A 24,954-nucleotide genomic window follows, 5' to 3' on the forward strand; every position below is an offset into this window, starting at 1 on the left:
GATTTGGAGGATTTTGAGCGAATGCAGCCAGAGGGCAGGCTTCATCCCGTCCACCGCGGCACTCGCTGCTCTGCCTGTGTGAGTTTGTGTAGCTCACCACCTCACCCCCCCACACACCGTCCGACACTCCTTACATTCTGGGCGCTGTTATTAGCGGGGGGCCACAGACCTCACTGCCCAGAGGTTGCAACCTGAAGAAAAGAAAAAAAATGTGGAAAACTGCAAAATAAGAAAAGAATAAGAGTAAGAAAATGGGAAAATACAAGAAGAGGACACAGGGGTTTTCAGATAAATGCACTAGTGCCAAACCACTCCTGGGTCAGACGTGAAGAGTAAGTGGTGTTACTTTCTGTATGAGTCTACCTAGAAAAAAAAGGTACATTGTACCTTTTTAATCCTTCCTATCTTTATAAACTATATTTACTTCCGTCTATATTTCTTGTAAATTTGTAATTTTCTATTTTTTTTGTTTACACTATTTTATTTTACTAGATTTTTACTTACATTTTATTTAATTTTATCCGTATTTAATATATATATTTATATACATGCAACTAAGCTACTGTGACCAAGCAATTTCACTTGTGGATGATTAAAGTCTATTTGATGTTATCTGTATTTTTTTATTTATTTATTATTTTTTTTGGTCCAATATTCATGGAGTACGTTTAAAATGTTATGAATCATTTACCTCATGAGATATCATCTAACATTAACGGCTCCATATTCTCTAATAAATAAATAAATAATAATAAAAAATAGAATAAAGCCTGGGTCAAGGCACAGCGCACGCAGAGTAAACTTTTTTTTTCGGACGTGACATGTGGAAGAACGCGTTGGGGCAAACGAGCAAACATGACATTTCATTAGGGCCACTACATTTTCGCTCCATAGTACGAGCAGTTTTTCATTTCACATGGCTTGATATCAGTTCTGCTCATTACATATCCGAGTCACGCCCGCTGTGTGTTCTTTGAGTACGTGGTGGAAACCATCTATACACACACATATGTTCAGATATTATGTAGATAGGTATGTGTAGACGTGGATGCATGTTAACGGGTAACTATGTTTTTGCTCTTATGTATATGTATGAATGTATTTATGTGCATGTTCATGCTGCATATTCTGATCTATATGTAAATTACATTTTACAGTATTACATTTTTTATCTACGAACTATCACTGTAAAATACTAACGTACTTAATACGATAGTCAGAGCTTGTTCTGGTTACAAACTGCTTTTTGCAATGATAATAAAATTGAATCTCATCTCATCTAACAACATTCATCCAGAGTTTCCTACAGTTGGAGGAATATTCAGAATATTCCCTCGTAATTAAACTTTCACAACCACCTCTTGCACTTTCATCAGTTGTTATTTTTTCTGAATTCTGTTCGCTGTTGAAGGAGCAGCTTAAAACTCGCATCCTTCAGGAAACAGCCCGACTATATTCGGTCTTCAGATTATTATTCCAGGCTCTCTCAGCGCTCCCTGTGTTTGTCTCCCTCTCTTAGCCGGCCAGAGGACTGATTGCGCCTCGGCGGCGGAGGAGAGACTGAGCTGACTCCACTTACTCTGTGAGCACTCAGTCAGTGGGAAACATGCTCGTCTTTGGCCTCTGTGATTTATTGCGCTGCTATAAATGAACGCAGCCGTCTCTGTTTTTTTCCACGCGGCAACCTCCTCTTTTTTGAAATGAGTGGGTGCGTGTATGCCAATCAGCCACAACATTATGACCACCGACGGGAGAAGTAAATAACATTTAAACCATCTTGTCACAGTTCAGGGGAAACTTTTAGATATTTCGTGTGGAGTTAGAAATGTAACACCCGCTCCACAGCAATGACACCGTCAGGACACTGTCAGAAGGCTCACGTCCAGTCTCTGATGAGTCTCTGTTTCGGTCATAATGTTATGCCTGATTGGTGTAATTGTTCTGTTACTGAGGTCCGAGCATTATGCTACGGATGAACTTCGGGTCTTTATACTAAATATACACGTTGAATATCTGGAAGAAAACTACAAAGTCTATGATTTGAATTTGAAAATGATTTTTGAAGCTTGTAGAGACTTTTTTAATAATAATAAATGATTCATTGAATAAGTTGTAGAATACAACGTGTCGGGGCTCTAACGTTGAGGGATGAAACCGTGCTCGTAGCTCTGGTTAGCCGGCTCTGTGTGACCTTCTTAAGCAAAGTAATGATAACTAAAAATAAAAACATGACTGTGCCTTTGCACCTCGTCTGTTTAACACGGCTGCTGATTAGAGACGATCTGATGGCGTCGCTTCCTCGTCTAACAGGAGCTGCTAAATTTGGTAGCAGCTGCTGAGCTCGTTTTACTGGAGACACGTTGATTGACTGATAGATGAGTGACGGCAGCGACACTGCTGTCATAAAATGTGATCAGACAAAGTTAAAAAGAAAAGACATGATTATAAGAAATCATTTTTTTATTTATTCAGTATTGGAGCATATCATTAACATGGTTTCTTCCTGAAAAAATAAATATATTTTTTTTTCACTATTTTGAATTTGGGATCAAACACAACAAACAATGTGTTGACAGGCGACTGAATATTCACTGCTTATACACGTTTAGACAAACACGAAGTCTGTTAACAGAGTTAACTGATATTTGCTCCATACTTTAAGTCTCTGGTATATTTACATTTTGCATATCTTCATACCCATATTACTGCACTATATACACTTTGTATGTGTTTGTCTTCCTGAGATAATGAGCATCCTCATATGGAGATGTCAAGTTTTAGGTTTGTGGAGCTTCTTCTGCTTCATTTAAACTTTTATCCTCTAAACTCGATACTTGTTGGTGTAAAAAACATGATGCCTTCATTTCAGTGGGTTCATTCTGCAGACGATCGCGTAACGAAAGTGGACAGGATTAGCACTTGATTGAGGACGTTTTGACTTCATTATTTGCAATTCTGCTTTTGCACAGCAATGTTCAGACATGAAAGTTAACAGTTTTATATTTTATTACATCTTGGTGGATTTAGTTTAATATTGAGTGAAAAAATCCCCATGTCCACATATGAGGACATTTTTTTATCCAAAAGCTACTTCCTGTTCAAAGATGATGCTTATTTCTTCTAGTTCTTAATCCTAAATAAAGAGAAATGCAGAAATTAAAAATGCATAGCAAACAAAAGCTCAGGTCTCTGGAGGTCATAAATACCTTCGTATGTTATTCTTTTTTAATATACACTTGTATGATATTTTGTATTTCCAGTTTGGATATTATTCATTTGTACTTGTATAATTTATACGTACTTTTATACATTACACCTCACTTTGATTTCATTTTATCTTTTGAACCTTTTTGCTGTCTGTAATATCTCCTGCCTCTGTTTAATGATGCTACACTGTCCATCCATCCATCCATCCATCCATCCATCCATCCATCCATCCATCCACCCATCCGTCCATCCATCCATCCATCCATCCATCCATCCATCCATCCATCCGTCCATCCATTCATCCACACATCCGTCCATCCATCCATCCATCCATCCATCCATCCATCCATCCATTCATCCATCCATCCGTCCATCCATCCATCCATTCATCCATCCGTCCATCCATTCATCCATCCATCCATCCATCCGTCCATCCATCCTCCATCCATTCATCCATCCATCCATCCATCCATCCATAGTAACTATGTTGTTGTTATCTTTGGGAAAACAAGTTTTTGTCAGCGTCTGCAGTCTAAACCTTTTTCTACTCAGAAACTAATCACAGATAAATAATTTTGTTGAATTATAACATAAATATATCATATATTATAAAAACAGAGGACAGCTGAGGTTCTTTACGTCCTCTTTCCACCACGCCCAAACCTCGTGCACCGTTCTGTTGTCTGTACTGTACTGAACTGACAGGATGTTAGCTCTCAGTATCCTCCTCCTCCTCCTCCTCTTAGTCATTGTGTAACGTACTCTCGCACAGTGACTGACAGTCCTGCCACCTGAGCTGAGGCATCCTCCCCGGAGGCTGACAGGATTTAAGATGTAGCGTAATCAGATCAGGAGTGTTTTATGTGGATATTTACAGCTCGCGATTTCCTGCGAAGCAGCAAAGCCGGCGAACGGACGCCTTTTACCGTGAAGTCATATTTTAATCTGAGCATTAGCTTATCGAACAATTACCACCGGGAGCGAAGCTACAGCGTTTTCAGTCCGTTTGCGCTCGGAGGCGTGATCATATAAAGTCCTGCTGACAACATTATGTGGCCCGGTGTGATGCTGAATGTTTATTTTGATTTGAATTAAAAAAATAAAATATAAAAAAGAGGAGAAAAGCTTTAATTACCTCTCACAAGGCTGCCGATGTTAATTTCTGTAGTCACGTGTTTAACCAATTACTCCGAGTGTAATGAAGTGGAACGTGGGCTCACCAGAGTTCACATGACACCCTCCATCCCCTCCCCTTCACTCTTAGCCTAGTTCGGCTGTTCCAGATCGCCAAACCGTCCACTCAACGTTAAAGCGGGCGACACTTCACCCTGGATGCGTACATTTATCCGCGTCAATACGCACCCCCACCCGGTTAATCATTCTCCCCCAGCCATCTCAATATCATGGGGCTGGGGGAGAGAGACGCAAATGGGAAGCACATTATCTATGCCAAGGTGTTACAGTATTAGGGATTATCCCTGACAGATAGTTTCCCTTCCAGGCACCATTAGCTGGGCCTCATCCCATTTGGTATTTCCAACACCTGCGACCACCGTCCGCTGGGCACAAGAATTATTACCATTGTATTTTTTTCTAGGGTATATAAATTAATCACGGGGATCACAGGCAACTGCTTTAAATTTCTGGACTGTGACCAAGAAACACATCCTCCCCGAGGATGCCAAGGACCTATGCATCATTAAAACAGAGTTGTGCTATCTGACAGGGGAACAGTGCCCGCTCCCTTGCTTCCACGCCCTACAGCGCTCTGTCCTTTGCATTTCCGGAGCCTTGCATAAGTAGTCACTGTCTACGGCTAAATGCAATCAGCATCCTTGGGTCCGTCTTTGAATGCTAAACAAACGAGGGACAGGCTTTGCGGACGGGATGAAGTTGATCAGCTCTAAAGTGAAAGTGGACACCTGACTACAGCCGGCGTAAATGAGCATCGATCACCGGGGCAGAGCCACTCGGCTAATGACTCGACGCTGCGGGGGATTGTTAGACAACCTCTTCGACGCACGTTAATGGTTCTCATATCCTCACAATCCGCTACATTTCTAATTTGCCGTCCTCGTATATGTTAATGATCCAACTTTGATTCACGGATGAACTATGAGGCGCAGTGGTGTTTTAGACGTTATTACCGTGTTACATCGACTAGTGGCCTTCAACGTTTTTTAGGCCAAGGACCCTCAAAGCGATGGACAGATTAAGTAGGACCCCCTAAACCTGGACAGTGCTATTTATAAATATACATTATTATCATGTTGTATTCAGTATTAAGCTATTTAAATAATACACAAGTTCATTTTTTTTGTTTCAAACATGTGTAACGGTAGGGTTGCCGTGCAACTGCCGTAAACATGAACCTACACCTATACTTGTATAGCTACATATATATCCTGTGTTTTTTTGTTCTAGTGACAAAGTGTTTTAATTTTGGTCTCTGTAATTGGCCGATGGGAGCGAGCTGCACTGTTAGCTTCTCCTCTGCTAACATAGTAGCGTGCGTCTGGGATTTCACCTGGGGACTGAAGAGGCTCTCAGGGGAACCTGACAGAGTCAGCGTGACATGCGGCCTCATGATTGGCTCAGCAGCGACAGGGGCGGGGCCTGCTGCTTACAGGAGGCTTAGATTGACAGGTTTCTGCTGTGGCGCTCTGTGTGAGACGATGCACTGCTGAGACGCCTCCTGTATCGCTGAATGAGTGAAGTGCTGACTGAAAGATAACGTCTTCTGCCTCCATTTATCCCTTTACTAAAATATGAAAGATTCATTTAAATGTCTATCTAAAGAATAATAAAGAAATATATATCAAAAATGCCTAATCAAGCAAAGATTTTGCAGCCCCCTTGCAGTACCCCTGTGGACCCCATAGGGGGCCTGTTGAAGACCTATGGTCTAGGACACAGGTGTCAAACATAAGGCCCGCGGGCCAAAAGCAGCCCGCCAGAAGGTCTAATCTGGCCCTAATCTCAGGGTTCACACAGATTTAACATAAAACAACACTGAGACCCAGAACTATGCAGACATCGCACTTCTTTTTATTAAGAGATGTCCGGTTGTTCGTTACATGTATTGTAATAGTGCAGTTCATTAAATGTAAACACTTTCAAATCCTAAATAAACTGGTAATTGAAACGCCTACATTTCAAAATTCCCTTTGAATATCTAAAGCTAAAACATTTTCATGCTCTGATGAGGTGGTTTTTCCAGACGTATCGATATAAAAAAATTTCCGCAAAAGTGCAATGGAACACTTTTGGCGCTGTCCCCCATCACAGGCGTCACCGGAGATGATGTAGGGGGTCATGTGACCATATGAAGTTTCAGAATATCAGAAATATCGCTTTTATTTTGCAAAATACTGTAGTGGAAATGCAGCTATGATGTGCTTCCATGCGAGTTGTCGTGATTTGTTGATTAATACGCTGTTGTATTATTGGTCCGGCTCCTTAGAGATCAAATTGTGCTCTATGTGGCCCCTGAACTACACTGACTTCGACACCCCTGGTCTAGGACCTAGACCTATTTTAGTAAAGGGATAAGGGATAGCTTGATATTGAATGCAAAATGATAATAATAATAATAATATACATTTTTAAATAGCACTAGGCCGAGTTTAATATGGGACACATATAATAGGTAGGGAGTCCCTATTTAAGCCAAGGTCCCCCAGTTCGCGTTGCAGACCCCTGACCTAGTGCAGCTGGACCCGCCGATTGTGCCGCGATGTGATGGAAATGCTACTTTGCTTTCCAGGGCAGCTCTTATCAAATCAGCTTGATCGATATCTAGAATGTCATAGCTTTCAGGTGGGGAGAACATTTATCTGGCGGCTTGTTGTAAATCTGTTCAGTATTTTCATCTGAGTGTAATTTCACTTGTTCTGAGTTCCTGCTCGGGTGGTGCTTAGCAAGCGCATCTGAATTTTAAAGCATATTGATTAGGAATTACTTACAGGTGCCGGCCTATAACAGTATCGATCGCAGATAGGCGTTTTGACAAAGTGTCTGGAAAACATTCCACATCGATTTAAAGTTTCTTCGGGGGCCCAAAATAAAAGCCTCGCATCCAACTGTAATTACCATATACGGGTTTGTGTCATTCATTTCGATTCTCTTCATCCAGCACCTTAATCAACATGTAATTACCTCAGACTCCGAAGCAGGCTGAGAATAGCACGAGGCAGAGCAGCTCATTGGAACAAAGATACAGCTCTCATCTCAGAGGCTCCCAGTAGGAGGTGGAGACGTGGTGGCTTCTGTCACCAGACGGATAAAGTTTCTCCGCTGCCTTTCTCCAGAACGGGAAGATTTATCAACGTGGTGAGTCTCATAAGGAAAGACATCCACCAGACGCAGATCTCCAGGTTATTGATTAGTCCCTCTGTATTTGATTGAGACTCGCGACAAGTCTGTGGGCAGGATGACAAAGAAAAGGGCCTGGAGGTTAAAAAACCAAATCAATAATGATGACTGACAAGATGGAGCTTTGATGATCAGCACTGAGCCCTTTTAGAATAAATAACAGAGAGCAGGATAAATCTGCTCCACTCTTCCTCCGCCTGCCTCCACTCATGAATAGTGATGTGTCCAGTTTCATTATGTCCATCTGTCTGAGCCAATTTACCGAACTGAATTCAATTCATTGGGGAAAAAAAAGGAGAAAGGAGATAAAGAAAAAGCTGGAGGACAATGCCATGTTTGTGATCATTATGTGTTTTATTACAGCTTGTGTGAGAGTTCATTGTGTCCGTTCCACTAACAGTGGGAAGAGAAAATAAAGCAAACACAAAGGCAGACGTTTCACCGCTAATCCGGGGAGGAAAGCTGCAGTTCTTAAGGTCAGCGCTCAGTGGTCCACCGGCACCTGAAGAGTTCACTATAAACATTTCAAGGCAGTAAAGAATCAAAAGTTCACCTCCTGCCTTAAAAATCCAAACACTGCCCGAAGAAAACCTCTGTGTCAACTCAGAACGCTAAGGTATAACAAACCATTGTTTCTTGGATACTATGAGTTGTCGGTTACAGTAGCCGTTATCTCGTCAAATGAACTCAAATTTCTCACTATTTCAATTCACGTCTCCAAGATCAATGTAACTAAATTCACAAGTTGAAAGCTTGTTTGTTTCCGCTTTGATTTCTCATCTCGGCGTCTCACGTGTCAGAGTCTGTTACTTGTGTTACTTCCTGTTTTATTTTGAAAGCCTTGCCTTGTCTTCACAGTGTTTTTGTCACTTTTCCTTTCACTCTTTGTTTCCTTTTCCCGCCTTAGTTAATTAATCATGTGTTTCACCTGTGTCTTGTTTCCCTGTGTATTTAAGCCTTCCCCACTGTGTTCTCCTTGAAACTATGTCTCTGCTTTCCAGTGTTACACCAGTTGCCTGAAGTGTATGACTGGTGTTGTTCTTTTGTTCTTTGTTTCTTTCTTTTTGGATTTTTGCCTACTATTTTCCCGTTCGTTTGCCTGCTTTTGCCTTCTGTTTTGTGTAAAACCTCCCTCTTCCCTTTGGATTAAATATTTTGGGTTGTGGGCCTTGGACCTCTGCCTTTCCTCCCCTTTGTTGCGTTTCAAGTTCATGCAAACTTTGAATAACGAATTCACCTGGCATCTTGTTTGCTCAAATATAAAATTTATTTTATTTAAGCTGTTTAGAGAGAGGGGGGACATTAAAATTTGATCAACCACAAAACGGCCACTTTAGAATTCTTTCCTGGCAGAGAAACGGCCTCTAAAATCTACCCTTCCATTGCGCTTATAGTGCCAGTATTTTGCTGATGGTTTAATCCTCTTTTGTAGAGTCTCGTTTCAAAGGTATCACCATTTTACAGTAATCGTTTTATCTAATTAAACCTCTGTGTTTCCCTGTATTCAAATCATATCAACCTTCCTCCTTCTTTATCACTTTTTATTTTCAACTCAAAACTGAAAGACATGAGTTAAATGAACATCGACCACACAGACAAAACTCACAAGAAGTCAAGAGTTAAGTTACATGAATACATTCCTTCTCTCATTTCTTCTTCATGGGGCTGTAATGTTTTACAGTGGTAGGGGCGCTCTTTTGAGGACATTTCAGCCAATGAAGACAGATGGTTTGAATAAAAGAAGTCATCTATGTACATTTTTGTATCTCTAAATATGGTATCATTTATCAGCCACTTACAACACAATCTTAACCCGTGTGTGGTCCTCAGATATCTAGGACACGTCCAAAAACAAAGGTGAGACGAAAGGAACTGAACCCGTTTGAAAGAAAATTCTTCCCAAAACGCTTTATCCACATGTTCACGTTGAGGAGAGTTTCTGAGAACCGGCAACAGTTAAAACCATGAACTTGTCTGACAGCCCTCCAGAACATGATTAAGAAGTAACTTAAGGTTTGACTTCATCAAAAACTAAATGTGAACCACAACACCAGGTTTCTGTGTCTGGATTCCAGTTGTTTCTTCTAATGCAGTGATCCATTTACTTCTCTGTTCTTTGACAGATACCTGTAAAAATATAAAATATATCTCTGACTGCTTTTCAAATGTGTTGGTTCAGTCAATCACACAACAGCTCTTCATTTTTATTTTTTTTTTAAATTAATTTTACAGTTTAGTAACTATTAAAGTCTATGATTCAAACTAATGCTGCTAATCTCCATGTTCAGCTGTCACTTTTTGCCACTCAGTGGCCGTAACCATGGAGACTTCAGCTGGTGACGTCACGTACATACTACGTAACAGCCCAGGTTGATCTCCAGTAACAGAAAAAGTAACAGAGCAATAACCTATAAGTAATAACAACTACAGATTTGTTGTATTTGTTTTAGATTTAATAAAATTTAATAAACCATCCTTCAAAAAAAAAAAACTTTGCTGACAAAAAATTAGGGGTAGAAGTTATTGTCATGGAAAAAAATGCCTTGTCTTCTATGTAATTTTGTCATTTTGCAAATTCATGTTGCAGGGCCAAAAGTGGCCCGCAGGCCTGACACCCGTCGTGTAGAGACAGAAGGTGTAGAGGTGTAACCCAAACTCACTTCATAGCCTGCGAGATCCCAAAACCCCAGAATCTGCCTTTATTTGTGAATGGTTTTAATATAAACAACCACATGAACTGCTGTGTGTTTCACATCCAGGAATAGGTGTCGGCACGGTGGGTGTGACGCGAGGCAAATATACTTCGCAAGGTGAAAAGGACAAGCGCACGCCGGTTTTCTGACAACAACACAAAGCTTGTTATCATAGCTCGTCCTGCTGGTTTGGCTCCCTATCAACACGGTCAGCAGTCACAGCTGCATCAGCGGCTCTGACACGCAGCTCATGAGGCAAATGGGCTGCTTTCAAAACCTTTAGTGCCCGATTGCTGCAATTTGCATCAGTGGCCGCGCTCCATTTCAGAGTCAGATTCGAACATGTGCTGTGGAAACGATGCACACGTGTTTTATATTCAGCTTGACTTCCACTTTCCAAAGGCATCATTACCTTGGATTGCTGTCAGGGATACAAAGAGATGCCTCTCACAAATTAGTTTTCCTGTTTCAACTTACATTCAATAACAATGACAACGCACGTTATTCTGTTTACTCGCTGTTATAAAGCTTTTGTAAACCCAGAAAAATACAAGATTAAAATGGGATTTAGTTCAGATCTCACATGGGGCGATTTACTGGATCCTTGTTTATACCCTCTGTAGAATCATGCAAACCATTTGACCATCACTATAAAAGTAGATTAGACTTTACTTTTTGATAAATACTATAGTTTTTCTGCAGTAGTCCTGGGCTGATGCACTGAACACATGTCCTCTACTCTGTCTTGCACCAACCTCCCGTCCTCTAATTTCTTCTCCATCTCTATCTACCCCTACATGTATATGCTACTACTATACCTACCTCCTCCTCCTCCTCCATCTTCTTGTGATTGTCTCTGGCCTGGAGTTGTGTGTTTCTGACCTGTGGAGCTCCATAAACTACATCTGGTCCCATCAACCTGTCCAGTTATCCACCACGATGCTTCTTATATTCAGTCATTATAGCAGCTACAGTGACTTACCTGTGATAAAACTACTGCTGTCAGTGACAGCTTTATTTATATTCATTATAACTGTCATATAACATCTACATACATGCTTTAGTCAGGTGGGTGTGTATCTGTGACAGATGTAGGTTTATCTCATTTTGCCGTCTGTTCTTTTCGCTCTCTTTTTCTGTGTCTCCATATGAGCCGGGTCCTGCTCAAGAACCTCTTCTGGAGGATTCAGGTTTGGTTTCAGACCTGGCATTAGTGTGAATGTTACTTAGACATTTAGCACCCACCTTGACCAGACCAGAGACCCACACTCCGAGCATTAGCCAGGTTTACATGGAGACTTTTTTCTCGTTCTGATTGATCAAGTCAACTGTTTACATGTGAGGTAATTGATGAAAACATCACGTGACTGATCAAAGATGGAGGTCTCTCGTCTAATCAGCAGTAGCTGCTATTGTTTTTACAATTTTATTATTAAAGCAACGGCTCGATTCATAAAGTTTGTGGGGTCACACCCGCTTTAGCTATTGTGTTGTTTAGCCCTATAATAGCAAAACCAGGGCACGCGATTAATATCGATGAAAAATTAATGATATTTGATCGCGATTAATCGTATTTCTTAGTGTGAAAGTCAAAGGGTTAAAGTCCACTCTTTTGAATATTATATTTCCATGCACTAATAACACGTCGACTTGAAAATGAAAATGTGTTTGATTTATGCAACTGTCATGTTTTGCTTTTGTTCTAAAAAGGCAGACCTCCGATCCACTGATAATCCTAAAATTACTGAAAAGCTGTTACTGTGATACGACTGAATAGGGTTGATCAGATAATAATAAAAGCTCTTTAGTTTTGAGTTAATGGCAACAGTTTCTGGCATCATTCCATGGAAGATTTATTTGTTCGTCTTTTTATTTTTTTAGCTCGCCCGTCTTCATGCATTAGGATTTCCCGTGATAAATACTGAGCTCTTAACAGATCCCATATTTTTCAGAGTAAATATGTTGAACCAACACTTTTCAGCAAGCTTAACATCACCTTTGGCAAGATTCTGTGCTCATCTGTTGCTGCTGCTGCTGCTCTGAGCCTCTTTTTTTATTTGACTTGCTCCTGGGAGATAGTGTTGCAGCAGTATGTGTACACTAAATATCAGCTCTCCTGTATCAGCCGCTAGCTGGCCCTTCGGCATGGGATTTTGGCTCTGCTTATTTGGTTGAATGAATTATTAATGGCTCACCGATTTTCCACGAGTTCCAGACATTTCTTTTTTTTTTTTTTTCCTCCCCCCAGAAGGCTTGATGTAGACTGAATCTCCTCATCTCCACACCGCTCATATGCCCTCTTTTTTTCTTCCGCAGCCAAACGGAGGAGTGCTTGGCCCAGGAAATATTCTCCACTCTGTGGCAACTGGATGGGAAGAAGGAGAGTCTTTGACCTTGGAAAATGAAGATGTTGTTGCCATGGGAACTGTTAATCCTTCTGTCACTCAAAGAGTGCCTCGCTGGTGAGATGCCAATCCGGGTCGCCTTTCATGACACACCTGATATGCACGGCACTACATATCTCAGAGGGAGGGATTGTCTTCTTATCACGCATGTTTAGGGTGTCATTTCATTTCAAAAGGGGCGATAGCAGCCTCAAAGGGGACTCCAGATCCGGTAGCTTTTGTATCCACATAAGTCCACCACATTAAAAACATATGGTGGTCAAATTTATAGATTTCATTTTAGATTTTTAGAGCTTATCTCAGAACAACTGAAATTAGTTTTTTGCTATTTAGCATTAGTGCGTTGTCACAAGGTAAGAGTTTTCTTCTTAGAGCACCTCTAGCTCACTGTCAGAGCTACACCGAAAAATTAGCTTAACTAAACCGATCTGTCACAACATTATGACCAATTGCGAATTCGTTGTTCTGCTGGGAAACTTTTAGACCTGGCATTCATTCATGTGGATTAGAGATGTGAAATAGACTCTATGACGGAAGTCTTTAAATTCAAAGCGTCAGGCAACACCCAGGTAAAATACATCATAGTGCCCATCACAGGCATAGATCATGTCAACATGCTGTTGTTTCTTAACAAAAACATTTAAATGGGACATGACAGAGAATGTAGATTGTGACTTTTATCGTCAAAGTTCAAGTTTTGTCATGTTCTGACCTGAAGACCACTCTGTCTGGTCCAAAAACAATTCTATCCAAGTCCGAGCGACTTGAATACTCTCATTTTTGCTTGAGAGATGTTTTTTTTTATTTCTTCAGATTTTTAAATCACTAGTTGATTTGCACAGATTGTCTTTAATGGCTCTGATTAAAGAGAAGTCTGATAATTGGCAGCTTGTTTAATTCTTAAACAGAGATATAGAACACATCTTTCATAATTACATTCACCAATATTCATTATCAAAGTAATTTTCATATACACAAGTAGACATTTAAACGTATCGGTATTAGAATACTAGCTTTGGTATTACTTGGTATCTGATTGAACGGAAAAGTAGTGGTATTGCACAACCCTGGTCTGGATGTTATTTAGACATGTAGCACCCACCTAGACCAGACCAAGCACCCCCACCCCATAGCAATGACACTCCTTGATGGCAGCAGCCGTCCCCATCAGGATGCAGCCTGACACAGACCAAAACACTTTGGGAACAATTAAAAAAAAAAGCACAAGGTGTTGAACTGGCCTCCAAATTCACTAGATCCTAAACTGATCAAGTATCTGAGGGATGATCCACAGAGGAACCCTCCCCTCAACCAATAGGACATAAAGACCCCACTAACAACATTCTGTAGACACCACAGGACACCCTCAGAGTCCTAACTGTTGGAGAGGCACAAGGGAGACCTGCACAATATTATGAAGGTGGTCATAATGCCAGATGAGTGTATTGAAAAACGCATTGTTGTTAATATGCAGTTTTTCATGTCCAAATTCCACCACGGTACAATTCTACACCGACTATTTCCAGTTATTTCTTCCCCTGTACTCTAAACTACACACACCTACACTATGCATGGAGGAAAAGCAGAGTAACACCCGAGTTTTGGTTTCCTAAAACCTGCATGACTTATAGCCAAAGCATTAAAATCTCACTAAGCGCTCTCACTTTACGTCTGGTCGGTGTAGCCCGCGTAGCCCGGAGATTTAATGTCGACGAGTCACATTTGAGGGATATGCTGTGTACTCGGTTCAAGTCGACCGTTTACAAGCCATCAAACAAACACATCCACATTTATACAGCATATGGAGAGGGCTCTGTTTTAATGTTATTTATGGTTCCATTTTCATTGATTTAGCATCTCATCTCAAGTCAGCGTTTTCACCGGAGTGAGCGCATCATGCAGTCTGCAAACACGGAGCAGGGAACGGAGGGTCATGCACATGGCGGTGCATGCTCGGCTGTGTGTACATGTCTACCTGCAGTCGAGCTCCCACTTGCATGCGTTCCCATGAAACCTAATTAAGAGTAATTTGTATGTGTGCATGTGTCCATGTGTGCTGTTCGTGTGTTTACGGGGCAGGCTCGCTCTTCCGCTCATTTCCCAGGTGAAATAGACCGACTATTAAAGGTTCATTAATTTGTTTAATTTAAAGGACGCTGGAACCGAGGTGAAAAAAAAAATAAAAAATTAAAGCACCTCCCTCAGAGGACGACGGAAACAAGGCTCTTACCTGAGGCAAAGACTCCCACTCTCATTAGGATGATGATGATGATGATGAGGAGGATGATGTGGGAGGGAACATTCTTTGTCCTACTCAAGGTTAGAGATGTGCATAAAGAAGAAGCAAGTGCGGAAAAAGGGAAAATTAACAATTTTTCCAAGAGCAACGACGGGAAGCGTCTCGGTGACGTGACACGCGGCGTCAGAGGAAAGTGGCACCGGTGTGTCTGTGTGCATCATTTGAAGAAACATTGGATTTCACGGGAGTAATTAGTGCTACATCGGGTAATTACTCCTGTGTATTGATAGTTTGGCTGGAGCGAACCAAAACAACAAGCCTGACAGGGCAGACGCTCAGACAACACGCATATAGACAGCAGCTCCTGCTAATTACATTATCAACAGAGAAAGGCAATACCCCCATTATTGCAACTCTCATGTAAGCACCATAACCAAGTTATCCTGCTCACAATATAATAATGATGAAAATAAGCACAGCTCAGTTAGCCAGCCAGCTACTTGTCAATCTTTCTAATTGCTCTGGACAAACTACAGCTTTCTGTTCTTGTTCTGATTTCATGTGTATGATTTATTTAGGATTTTATGCCTCAGAATTTATTCAGTTGTGGCCCGATGCTGTCTGATGTGATAACGTGTATGTTGACAAGTGTCTTAATCAGCACTCATGTTCTAAAAGTTCTACAATACATTGTTTTAACGCTGTTGGGCTCCAGTAGGAGGCGCAATGCAGCTCTTGGCATTAAATATTAATAATTAAGAGAAATAATCATTAATATCTATAAACAGTTACTACAAGTAATAAACCTCTGGGCACCACCGTGTCACCAGGGACCAGGAGTCAAATTGTCTAATAAAGATACAGTCTCAAAAAGGGTTTGAAGTGTGTGTTCGACCACTGACATGTCATTAATCCAGCAAATATCACAGTGTATAAGCACAACAAAAGCCACAATGTCAGATTAAATTATAACAGGAGGAAGGAATGAAGGAAGTAAAGGAGGAAGCAAAGATGGAAGTAAGGAAGTAAATGAGGAAGTAAGGACGTAAAGGAGGAAGTAAAGAAGTAAGTAAAAGATGAAGTGAGGAAGTAAAAGAATAAGTAAACAAAGAAATAACCCCAGAGGTAAACAAGGAAGTAAGGAATTAAATGCAGAAGTAAAGGAGGAAGTAAGCAAGGAAGTAAGGTAAGTAAGTAAGTAAGTAAATCCGGAAATAAACAAGTAAACACAGAACTAAAGGCAGAAGTAAGGAAGTAAACCTAAAAGTGTACCAGTAAACCCGGAAATAACCAAGGAAGTAAGAACGTAAACACGGAAGTAAATGAGGAAGTAAGGAATTAAACGTAAATCACAGTATTTAATCGGTATTTACGTTACAGTTAAACACTCAATAGTGTAAAAACTACTGAAATTACAGTAAGTTACTGTAAATTTTACGGTAACTATTTTACAGTGCAATATGATATGTGATAGAGCGATATTAAGGTGTTTTTACTCCCATCTACAGCTGTTTATGTCCCGTATCAACAAATGCTCAAGTCATCCATTCAACACGTATGCAAACACTGTTTATCTCTGTGAGTGTAAATGCTGTGAGTGCAAGAAAACATAATATATTTAGCTGTAGATGACCGAGAATACTTCAGCTGGCCACTATGCTACGGGGTTATCTTCAGCTAATTGCTCCCTCGTCATAATGTATTATCTACCTGTTGACACATGCACAGGAAGAGGCTTTAATAAATGCAGAATGTGCACAGAGCTCATGTTGGCAGCTAATTATAATAGGTGGAGAGTGTGCACACACTTTCCTGAGTGCTAAGTGATGAGTTTTTGCCTCAATTCACTGTCACCTGCTCTGTGCCTTTGTACAGCTAATGTGTTTTTGTCTTTTTTTTTAACAGAGAATACGCGTCACGGCCCTGTCTTCACCCAGGAGCCTAGCGACAGTATTTTCCCAATGAGCACTGGAGATAAGCAGGTGTTCATTAATTGCAAAGCAAAGGGAAACCCGGCTCCACATTACAGGTGAGTGTTTCCACCAACTTTAACTTTAACTTTTATATAATACGTGTGAAACATCTATTGTTATATTTGATTCCCCCATTACAAATGTATATATGTATATGTCTATAGGGCTCTTCTTGGCTTGGTTCCTGCTTATTTATGTTCTTTTCTTCAGAGAATCAAAAGCTGTTACGCCTTAACATCAAATGACATTTTGCACTAGCTGCTCCTCGTGTTCGAACCATTGACTGTTTATACTATAGACAAACACATCGTAACATCACCGGTTGGATTCTGATTGAAAATTAAGCCCAGAGTTGGCGGAGCACGCAATCGCCATGTTGGATGAGTTTTACTCTGCCCACATGTGGATATTCCAAATATGGACGTTGGGGGTCGTGTCGAATGTTGAGACCCGCCCACCCAACTCTCCGCTACCTGTTAGCTCAGGCTACCACCTAAAAATAAACAAGTTAGAAAGAGTTAGAGAGAAAAAAATCACTCTCCGTACAGTTGTCATGAATAGTGAAATAAACTATTGAGACCAAAACCATATTTTGTATCAGGCTGTTTAATAATGCGTGGCTTTTTAACATGGGCGTCTATGGGGGGTTTACTCCCCTTTGGAGCCTCAAGTGGCCACTTGATGAACTGCAGTTCTTTGCACTGTTCTGCGTGGGCTTCATCACTCAGACCTGGAGGTTGTTGCTTGGTTTGGACTGAATTGGGGAAAAAAGCTTTTCGTTTCTCTGCCCCTCTGCTTGGAATACCTCTCTGAAAGTATCTCACTTGGAGCCTCTGGCTCCATTTTAAAAGACCAAAAATGGGAACCCACTCAGCAGTCCCTGTGTTTTTAAATTCTTACTGAAGTCATCAATCCTGCTTTGTATCTGCTGAATAGTTTACATGTTATTCGTGGACGTGTGCTTTTGCTTTTCTTGACCAGGATACCCTTGTGAAAGAGGTCTTGATCTCAGTAGGTCTGTTATCTGGTTAAATAACGGTGAAATAATAATAAAAAAAATATATCCCCCTGTTTCATCTTTCAATGTAGAAACCAGTAAAGTTGTATTTCTATGACAGAATTTCCCTGAGTGGTGGTTTACTGTCTCGACAGGTGGAAAGTGGATGGGAAAGAGATAAACACAGACTCGGATCTGAACTACAGCCTCGTGGAGGGGAACCTGTTGATCACCAACCCTCACTTCATCAACCACGGAGGAGTGTACCAGTGCATCGCCACCAACGCCTTCGGGACCGTCGTCAGCAGGGAGGCAAAGGTCCAGTTTGCATGTGAGTAGATGCAAACACCGATGGTTGATTTTTACATCACTTGTGACTGATTCGTAGCCTCCACACATTTAGAGCTGGGGTGTAGCAGGCGGTTGTATTAAATAGCAGAAAGTTTCCAGAACACCTTGTAAGACCAGCAGGCTAAAACCTAAAGTCATAAAAGGTTTATGACCCTGCATCCAGAACAAGTTCTAGAGCTGAGGAAGATGTTAGAGTCAGCCTCTGTTCATCCCCATTCACTAACTCAATGCACATTATTTATTTATTTTATTTAGTTTTTTATGAAAACAACTATTCAACGGACGTTTAGTCCACAAACACTTATGGGAAATGGTGCTTGTTAAGTGCCATATACAAGGAAATAAATATTATTTCCATTATTAATAAATGATATTCGACTGCATTTTAAAAACACTCTCCTGGATAAAAACATGGAAATGGTCTGCATAAGGGGTAAATGTGTCGTTGTGACTGTGAAGTACCAACATGTAGGAAAATGCTGCATAAATAAACATAAGAGCGTTTCCCGTCGCTCCCCGTGTGTGAGTCGGCCAGCTGGCCTCATCGCTGCGTTTGTAGACAGATATCTGTGGAACTCTGGGCCTGACCAGCCAGAAGCTTTGGCACGCTCATTTATTGTCCCCGGGAGGAAGAAGAAGAACAACCGACTTCCTATTTTATCTGCTTTTAACAGCAGGCACAATTTAACGCTTAAAAGTTACACCTGTCCTTAGTGCGCCAGGATGATAAAAAGAATTGGATTTAGTGCAGAAACTTTTTGAAAAGTTCACTTTTGCTTCTACTTAAATAATAAATCTTGAAATTTTCTTTGCTTATACTATTGTACTTTCTTTTTTAGTTTTTGTTTTACTTATTTTATTTATTTATTTCACTTTTTTTTCCACTGTCTTACACCTATTTTTCTTTTTACTAGTGGATTTCAAGAGTGTTTTATTAGTATTTTTTATTATTTTTTTATGTGCAACTGAGCTACTGTGACCAAGCAATTTCCCTTGTGGGTCAATAAACTCCATCTAACTCCGAGTTAAAGAACTTCTCAGTAAGTATAATAAACAAGTGCTGACAGAGATGACAAAATACCAATAGGAGGTCTCTTCATATAAGTGTAGCATGCACGAGGAAATAAAGACTGCGAGTCCTTTTTTTTGTTGGAGTTGGGGGACGGTTTAATCAGTTGGGCTCTGATTTGACCTCTACTGATATTTGCTTGATCCTTCCTGGGACTTGCTGGTATTTCTAAGACATTAGGACTGATATGTCTCCCCGCTGCTTATTCTCCAGCAGCATTTAATTAAAGGTGAACGTAATCTCTAAAGCTGGGTAAGGGCACCGCGTCGTTCTGCTGATATTAACGGAGCGCTGTTTGCCTCCGCTTGTTGGCGGCGTGAAAAGACGAGGAGTGAAATGTCCTTCCTGGTGCGGAGCCTTTGGGAAAGAAGCTGTCAAACCCTGAAAAACGTCCGTATTTATTTATTTATGTATGTTTTTTTTTTTTTTTTTTATCCCCAACAGTTCTGCAGAACTTCAGCAGAAAGTCGAGGAACACGGTGTCGGTGAGAGAGGGTCAAGCTGTGGTTCTGCTCTGCGGCCCTCCGCCGCATTACGGAGGTACGGTCCCGACTCTTCTGCTTGCCTCAGCGATCTTTATCGTTCCTCTCTCTGCTCCTTATTATCGCCCTGTAACGCCGCCGTCTCTCTCCTGTTTTTACACCTTTTCACTTCTTCTCCTTGTCTGTCATACAGGGAAGTAACTTTTTTTTTGTTTTTTATGATCATCCACGGCTCTGTCTGCTCAGACTTGCCGTGCCTTCGCATCTATAGTTCATAGTCTCATACTTCTTAACCTTGAGTTCACTTTTCTCGCCCATATGATCTGTGACCACGCTGTCATCTATAAAGTCTCCAGTGCTCCACTTCCCCAGCTGTCATTTTTTAAATTTTTTTTATTTTTTTTTGTCTCCGCTACCCCTCAGTGTGGGCAGGTTATCTGTTGGGTAATAAAGGCTGCCGGTGGCTGCTTATCCCGTAGCACAGCTGTGAGTCGGCTCATGTGTCTGTGCGCTGCTGATTAGCAGACCCTCAAAGTGGTCTGCACCCCTGCAGCCGTTCGGTGCCCACCAGCGCAATTTCACGCCAGCGCGCCAGCCTCTCCGCGCTCCCTGTTTCCAGCCGAAACCCGCGGCCACGTGGGATTCCACACTTTCAGCAATTTGCCCTTCAGCCTTCCCTCCCTCCCTCCCTCCTTCCCGCTTTAAAATCTTAACCGGTGCATAGCTGCACATTTGATGGGATTTGCGCGACATGATAATGCTGGCTTGAGGTGTTCTAAAATTGAAAAGTGGTGCAAAGTGGTTGTGTGTTGTTGTCTTTTTGTTGCCCTCGCGAGGTTTGAATGATATCAAAGCCGCTTTAATGCTCGCTGTTGCATCACTTGAGGAACCCAGCGAGGCCTCTTATTGAAAGAGGAATCATCTGAAGCTTTTTCCGAGCAATCAATAGGTAAGTGGACAAAAAAAAAAGAAGCTGCACTGAGAATTAAACTCTGTCAGAGGACGGGAGATTATGTGCCTCCGAGTCCTCTGTTGCAGTGAGACTGCAGCTCTTAAACAGACCCAGTCTCTGATAGCCTCTAATCATGAAAGGTCTGCCAGTTTCTGACTTTCCTTGTAATGATTTTAATTCACGGTTTCCCCCGAAGGAGACGAGTGGGACTTTTTAACATCTGTCCAGTCAAAAGGGCTGACTGCAGAATGTCGTGTGTCTGAGGCAGGAGGGCTGCGCTGAGAGCTGAGTTCATTCTGCCGTCCCTGCAGACGTCCTGTAGAGGCGTTCATACTCCTATTGTTCCTTTCTCTTCTCTATTTTGACCTGCGTCCCTTTTAATTTTCCAACCGCAATTCAATCTGTTGTAGTTTCCGTTTTGTGACAAATAAGCAGATGCGACGTAGCATCGCAGGAGCTATTTTATGTGACTCCTAATGTCATTTAATCCCCCTGAAACTATAGAAACGGAGCAGGAGAACAGAAAACACGAGTCAGACGGCTCTGATGATGCACTATAAAGGGATGACTGCTGCGTACCACAGAGGATTATATACACACCAATGGGACACCAGCTGTCACATTCTTAATTAATTCTGCTACTGTGTAAATATTAAGCAAATTTTAATCGAGGACTAGTGTGTAGATAAAAACATCTGTGTCATATTATGTGCTTGATTTTATAAAAGAGCCCAGGCATTCAGGTGTAGTGTATTCAATTTCAATTTACAATTCAGTTATATTTATATAGCATTAATAACTGCGCCAATAGAAATGAGATACCATATTATAGTGTAGTCTGTGGTTATCGTTCCTACAGTTTCATAATAAGAACAGCATTACTGTAGCCTGGTGTTACCAGAAACGCAATTAGATAGTCCTCCAACCAATCAAGCACCATTTTGTTGTAACCCAATTCAACTCCGTGCTGCTGAGGTAAAGTGTATGACTGTGCTGCATAGACTGTGTGAAGGTGGATTAAAGTGAAGCCAAAGCAAGGAGAGCTCCCCCTGGTGACTAACTGCAGTACAGGTCATAAGCTCCACCTCCTCCATGTTAGTGGGCGGGACTTGGGCCAAACCAGAACACTAAAATACCAGGCAGCAACCTCCGGGTCTAAACCTTGACACAGTGCACGAAAGCTGCAGTTCATCGAGTGGCCACTTGAGGCTCCAAAAGGGAGCAAATGCCCAAATTCTGCATAATTAAGGGCGTTTTCAGTGACTGGCTGTAGCCTGAGCTAACAGGTAGCGGACAGTTAGGTGGGCAGTTCTCAACGTCTGACATGACATCCATGTCCATATTTGGAATATCCGAGTGTGGGTGGAGTCACGAATCCAACATGGCGCCGGCGGGCTCCACCCACTTTGGGCTTCATTTTCAAGGTTCAGAATCCAGTGATGGGTTTGTCCATAGTATATACATTCAATGTAAAATACTTACATAGAAACAGGATGTCCCATGGGACTGTGAGACTGTGTAAAAACTAAAACTAAGAACAGTGCATCAACATTTCCATGTAACTGGTGGAGGTAGAGCAGGACATAGAATTAATTAAGGGAAAACGTGGCTTCCCTCTCGGACCGTACTGATCAAACTCTTGTTTCAAAATGTCAAGATGGAGCCGTTGCAGACTGCAGACGTTGCAGTTGCATGTTCACCTAGTTCTTCATATATAATACAAATGACATTCTCTAGCTCCTACCTGCTATTTTCTGTCTATATGTGAAAAGCCCCAAAACCGAGGTTCAGCTGAAATATATATGCTACAACACATTAGAAAGTGCTGAACCAGAAATATTGCACTAATGCTGGAGAGTGTTGCATCGCCTTGTCATCAAAGGTCCAGGTTCAAGGTTTAAACAGACTGATCGTGCTTTGTTTTGCTGCATTCCCTTGTGGAGGAATACTGTATTACTTTCCACATGTGTCTATTTGACCTCAGCCCATCTCTCAGTCCTTTCCATCTTCCGTAACTTAAACCGAAGCAAGAAATACGTTGCTTCTGGTCTATTTTCTAATTTGGAATAAAACCCAGTATGAGTGCACTTTATTTTATTATTATTATTATTATTAACAGCAGGAGCCTGGAGAATAGTGTATATGAGCTAGAATGAAAATAATGAGAGTAGCAATGGTAAAGACGATAAATGAACATGTGACCTGCTGCAAAAAATATGACCTACTGTATTTTTTATTCACATAATTTCATTTTTTCCTTTCTTCCATGTTTGTTTGTGCACAAGCTCTGGGCCATTAGCTGGTGCTCTGTAGCTATCAGGGCGTAGTAGCAGGTTTTATTTTGCACATCTTGAATAGTACAGTCACATCTCAGGGATCAGATCGTCTCGTGTAATTAAACCCTCCACTGGTTCTATGTAACTAAAGGAGCTTAGGACACTCGGCCGTTTCACTGAGCCTTTAAACAGTGAGGTGTCGGCGGCACGGGGTCATTTTGTTGGTGGATTGCGTGGGATTTGTGGACAAAATATCACCGGCCTCATCAGTTGAAGATATATTATGTCTTTATATCAGAAAAAAATGATCACAAAGAGAAACAAAATATCTTTTTAATATCCATAAAGCATACACACGTTCTTTTTTTTTTATTTTCAGAGATCAAATATTCATGGGTTTTCAACGGACAACGCAGCTTCCTGCAGCAGGACGCCCGTCGCTTCGTCTCCCAGAAGACGGGCAACTTGTACATAGCCAAAGTGGAGGCCTCGGACGCGGGGAACTACACGTGTGCAGTGAGAAACATGATGACCAACGCCACGGTGCTCAGCTCCCCGACCCCCGTGGTGGTACGGAGGGACGGTGAGCAGCCCTCACCCTCTCGGTTATCTCGTGCACTGAACTGACACTCGCTGCTGGAGCCAGGAGCCGAGGAGATAAATCGCCTGTTTTCACTTTTATTTCCAAGTGTGTGTTTTTCCCCCAACCCCACCATCTCCAAACCTCAGAACTACACAGGGTTATGTATGCGAGAAACCCTCTGTATCTGCATGAAGGCACATATTTGCATAACCACAAGTGTGGCCTGACAAAAATGAATGCGCGCACACACACACATGCACGCAGCAAGGGGCTCGCCACCCATACTAAACCCCATCACGACTATTTACGCGTACCACTCCAGATTTGAGCTGAGGGAGACATGTAATCCAAACCCACCCATCCACTAAGCCAAGCGCTGTTGTATGTGGCATCGACGTGCGCGCTTGCTTGTGCCAGTGTCATCTGAGCCACGGCTTCTTGCAGCGAGTGTGAATTATCGGATCTGCATGCCCTCTTGTTGTGTTTTGACTGATGTGATTTTCTCTCATCCCTCGTGCAGCAGTGATGGGCGAGTACGAGCCAAAGATCGAGGTTCAGTTTCCCGACACCCTTCACGTCTCCAAAGGATCCTCAGTGAAGCTCGAATGCTTTGCCTTGGGAAAGTAAGTCGGGAAAAAGCTTTGTGGAGCAGCTCCCGCTGTTGCAGCAAACAGACAAACTATCGAGTCAACAGTATCAGCGGCACTTCTCGTGGTCACCGTGACCTTTTGTGTGTGACCTCTGCAGCCCGGTGCCTTCCATCTCATGGAGAAGAGCTGATGGAAATCCACTCCCTGGCAAGATTAAAATCAACCACTCCAGCGGGGTTCTGGAAATTCCATATTTTCGCCCAGAGGACGCCGCTGTGTACGAGTGTGTAGCAGAAAACAGCAGAGGACGAAATGTTGCCAGAGGGCAACTTATTTTCTACAGTAAGAAAGACACAACATTCTGGTGCTGCTTAGTGGAAATGACTGCTAACACTTTTTATTTTAGTTTTTGTTTTCCACTATTACCCTGTGCTTTGTTATATAATTATTTAGTACATTCAGAGAGTTACTCCCTCTGTATGATAAATACTACGATTACCTGCAGGATAACATGAACCTAAATTTACTTATTATCTTTTTTTTTTGTGTGTATGATCACAACGTAAAAATGTCCCCCCTCATGCTAAACATTTATTTTAAGCCGTTGGCCTGGAGTAGAAAATACGATTATGTATATGTCAGGTTAGTTCTGCCACCTCCATAGAATCAAACGGAACTCGCTGCCAGATGCGAAGCTTTGAAATGAGTTATTTGTACGGTCTATAGGAGGACACCGTCATCAGTGAGTGTTCACGCATTCACG

The 24,954-nt window shown here is 41.7% G+C and overlaps 1 protein-coding gene across 2 annotated transcripts in view; it reads left to right on the forward strand.

Moving 5' to 3' along the window:
• The window catches only part of LOC125006166 (contactin-4), a 129,788-nt gene that overhangs the window by 64,260 nt on the left and 40,574 nt on the right, over nucleotides 1-24,954 (forward strand). The window contains exons 2-8 of one of the 2 annotated variants that reach the window (XM_047581942.1): nucleotides 12,591-12,736; nucleotides 16,824-16,947; nucleotides 18,044-18,219; nucleotides 19,753-19,848; nucleotides 23,398-23,601; nucleotides 24,122-24,224; nucleotides 24,349-24,533. In XM_047581942.1, coding sequence (XP_047437898.1) covers nucleotides 12,676-12,736; nucleotides 16,824-16,947; nucleotides 18,044-18,219; nucleotides 19,753-19,848; nucleotides 23,398-23,601; nucleotides 24,122-24,224; nucleotides 24,349-24,533 — 949 coding nt within the window. In that variant the 5' untranslated portion in view covers nucleotides 12,591-12,675. Of the gene's footprint in view, nucleotides 1-12,286; nucleotides 12,737-16,823; nucleotides 16,948-18,043; nucleotides 18,220-19,752; nucleotides 19,849-23,397; nucleotides 23,602-24,121; nucleotides 24,225-24,348; nucleotides 24,534-24,954 lie in introns of those variants that run through there. The other variant, XM_047581943.1, reaches the window with a different exon arrangement.

The sequence above is a fragment of the Mugil cephalus genome, chromosome 4 (assembly GCF_022458985.1).
Source record: "Mugil cephalus isolate CIBA_MC_2020 chromosome 4, CIBA_Mcephalus_1.1, whole genome shotgun sequence".
NCBI classification, from domain to species: domain Eukaryota; kingdom Metazoa; phylum Chordata; class Actinopteri; order Mugiliformes; family Mugilidae; genus Mugil; species Mugil cephalus.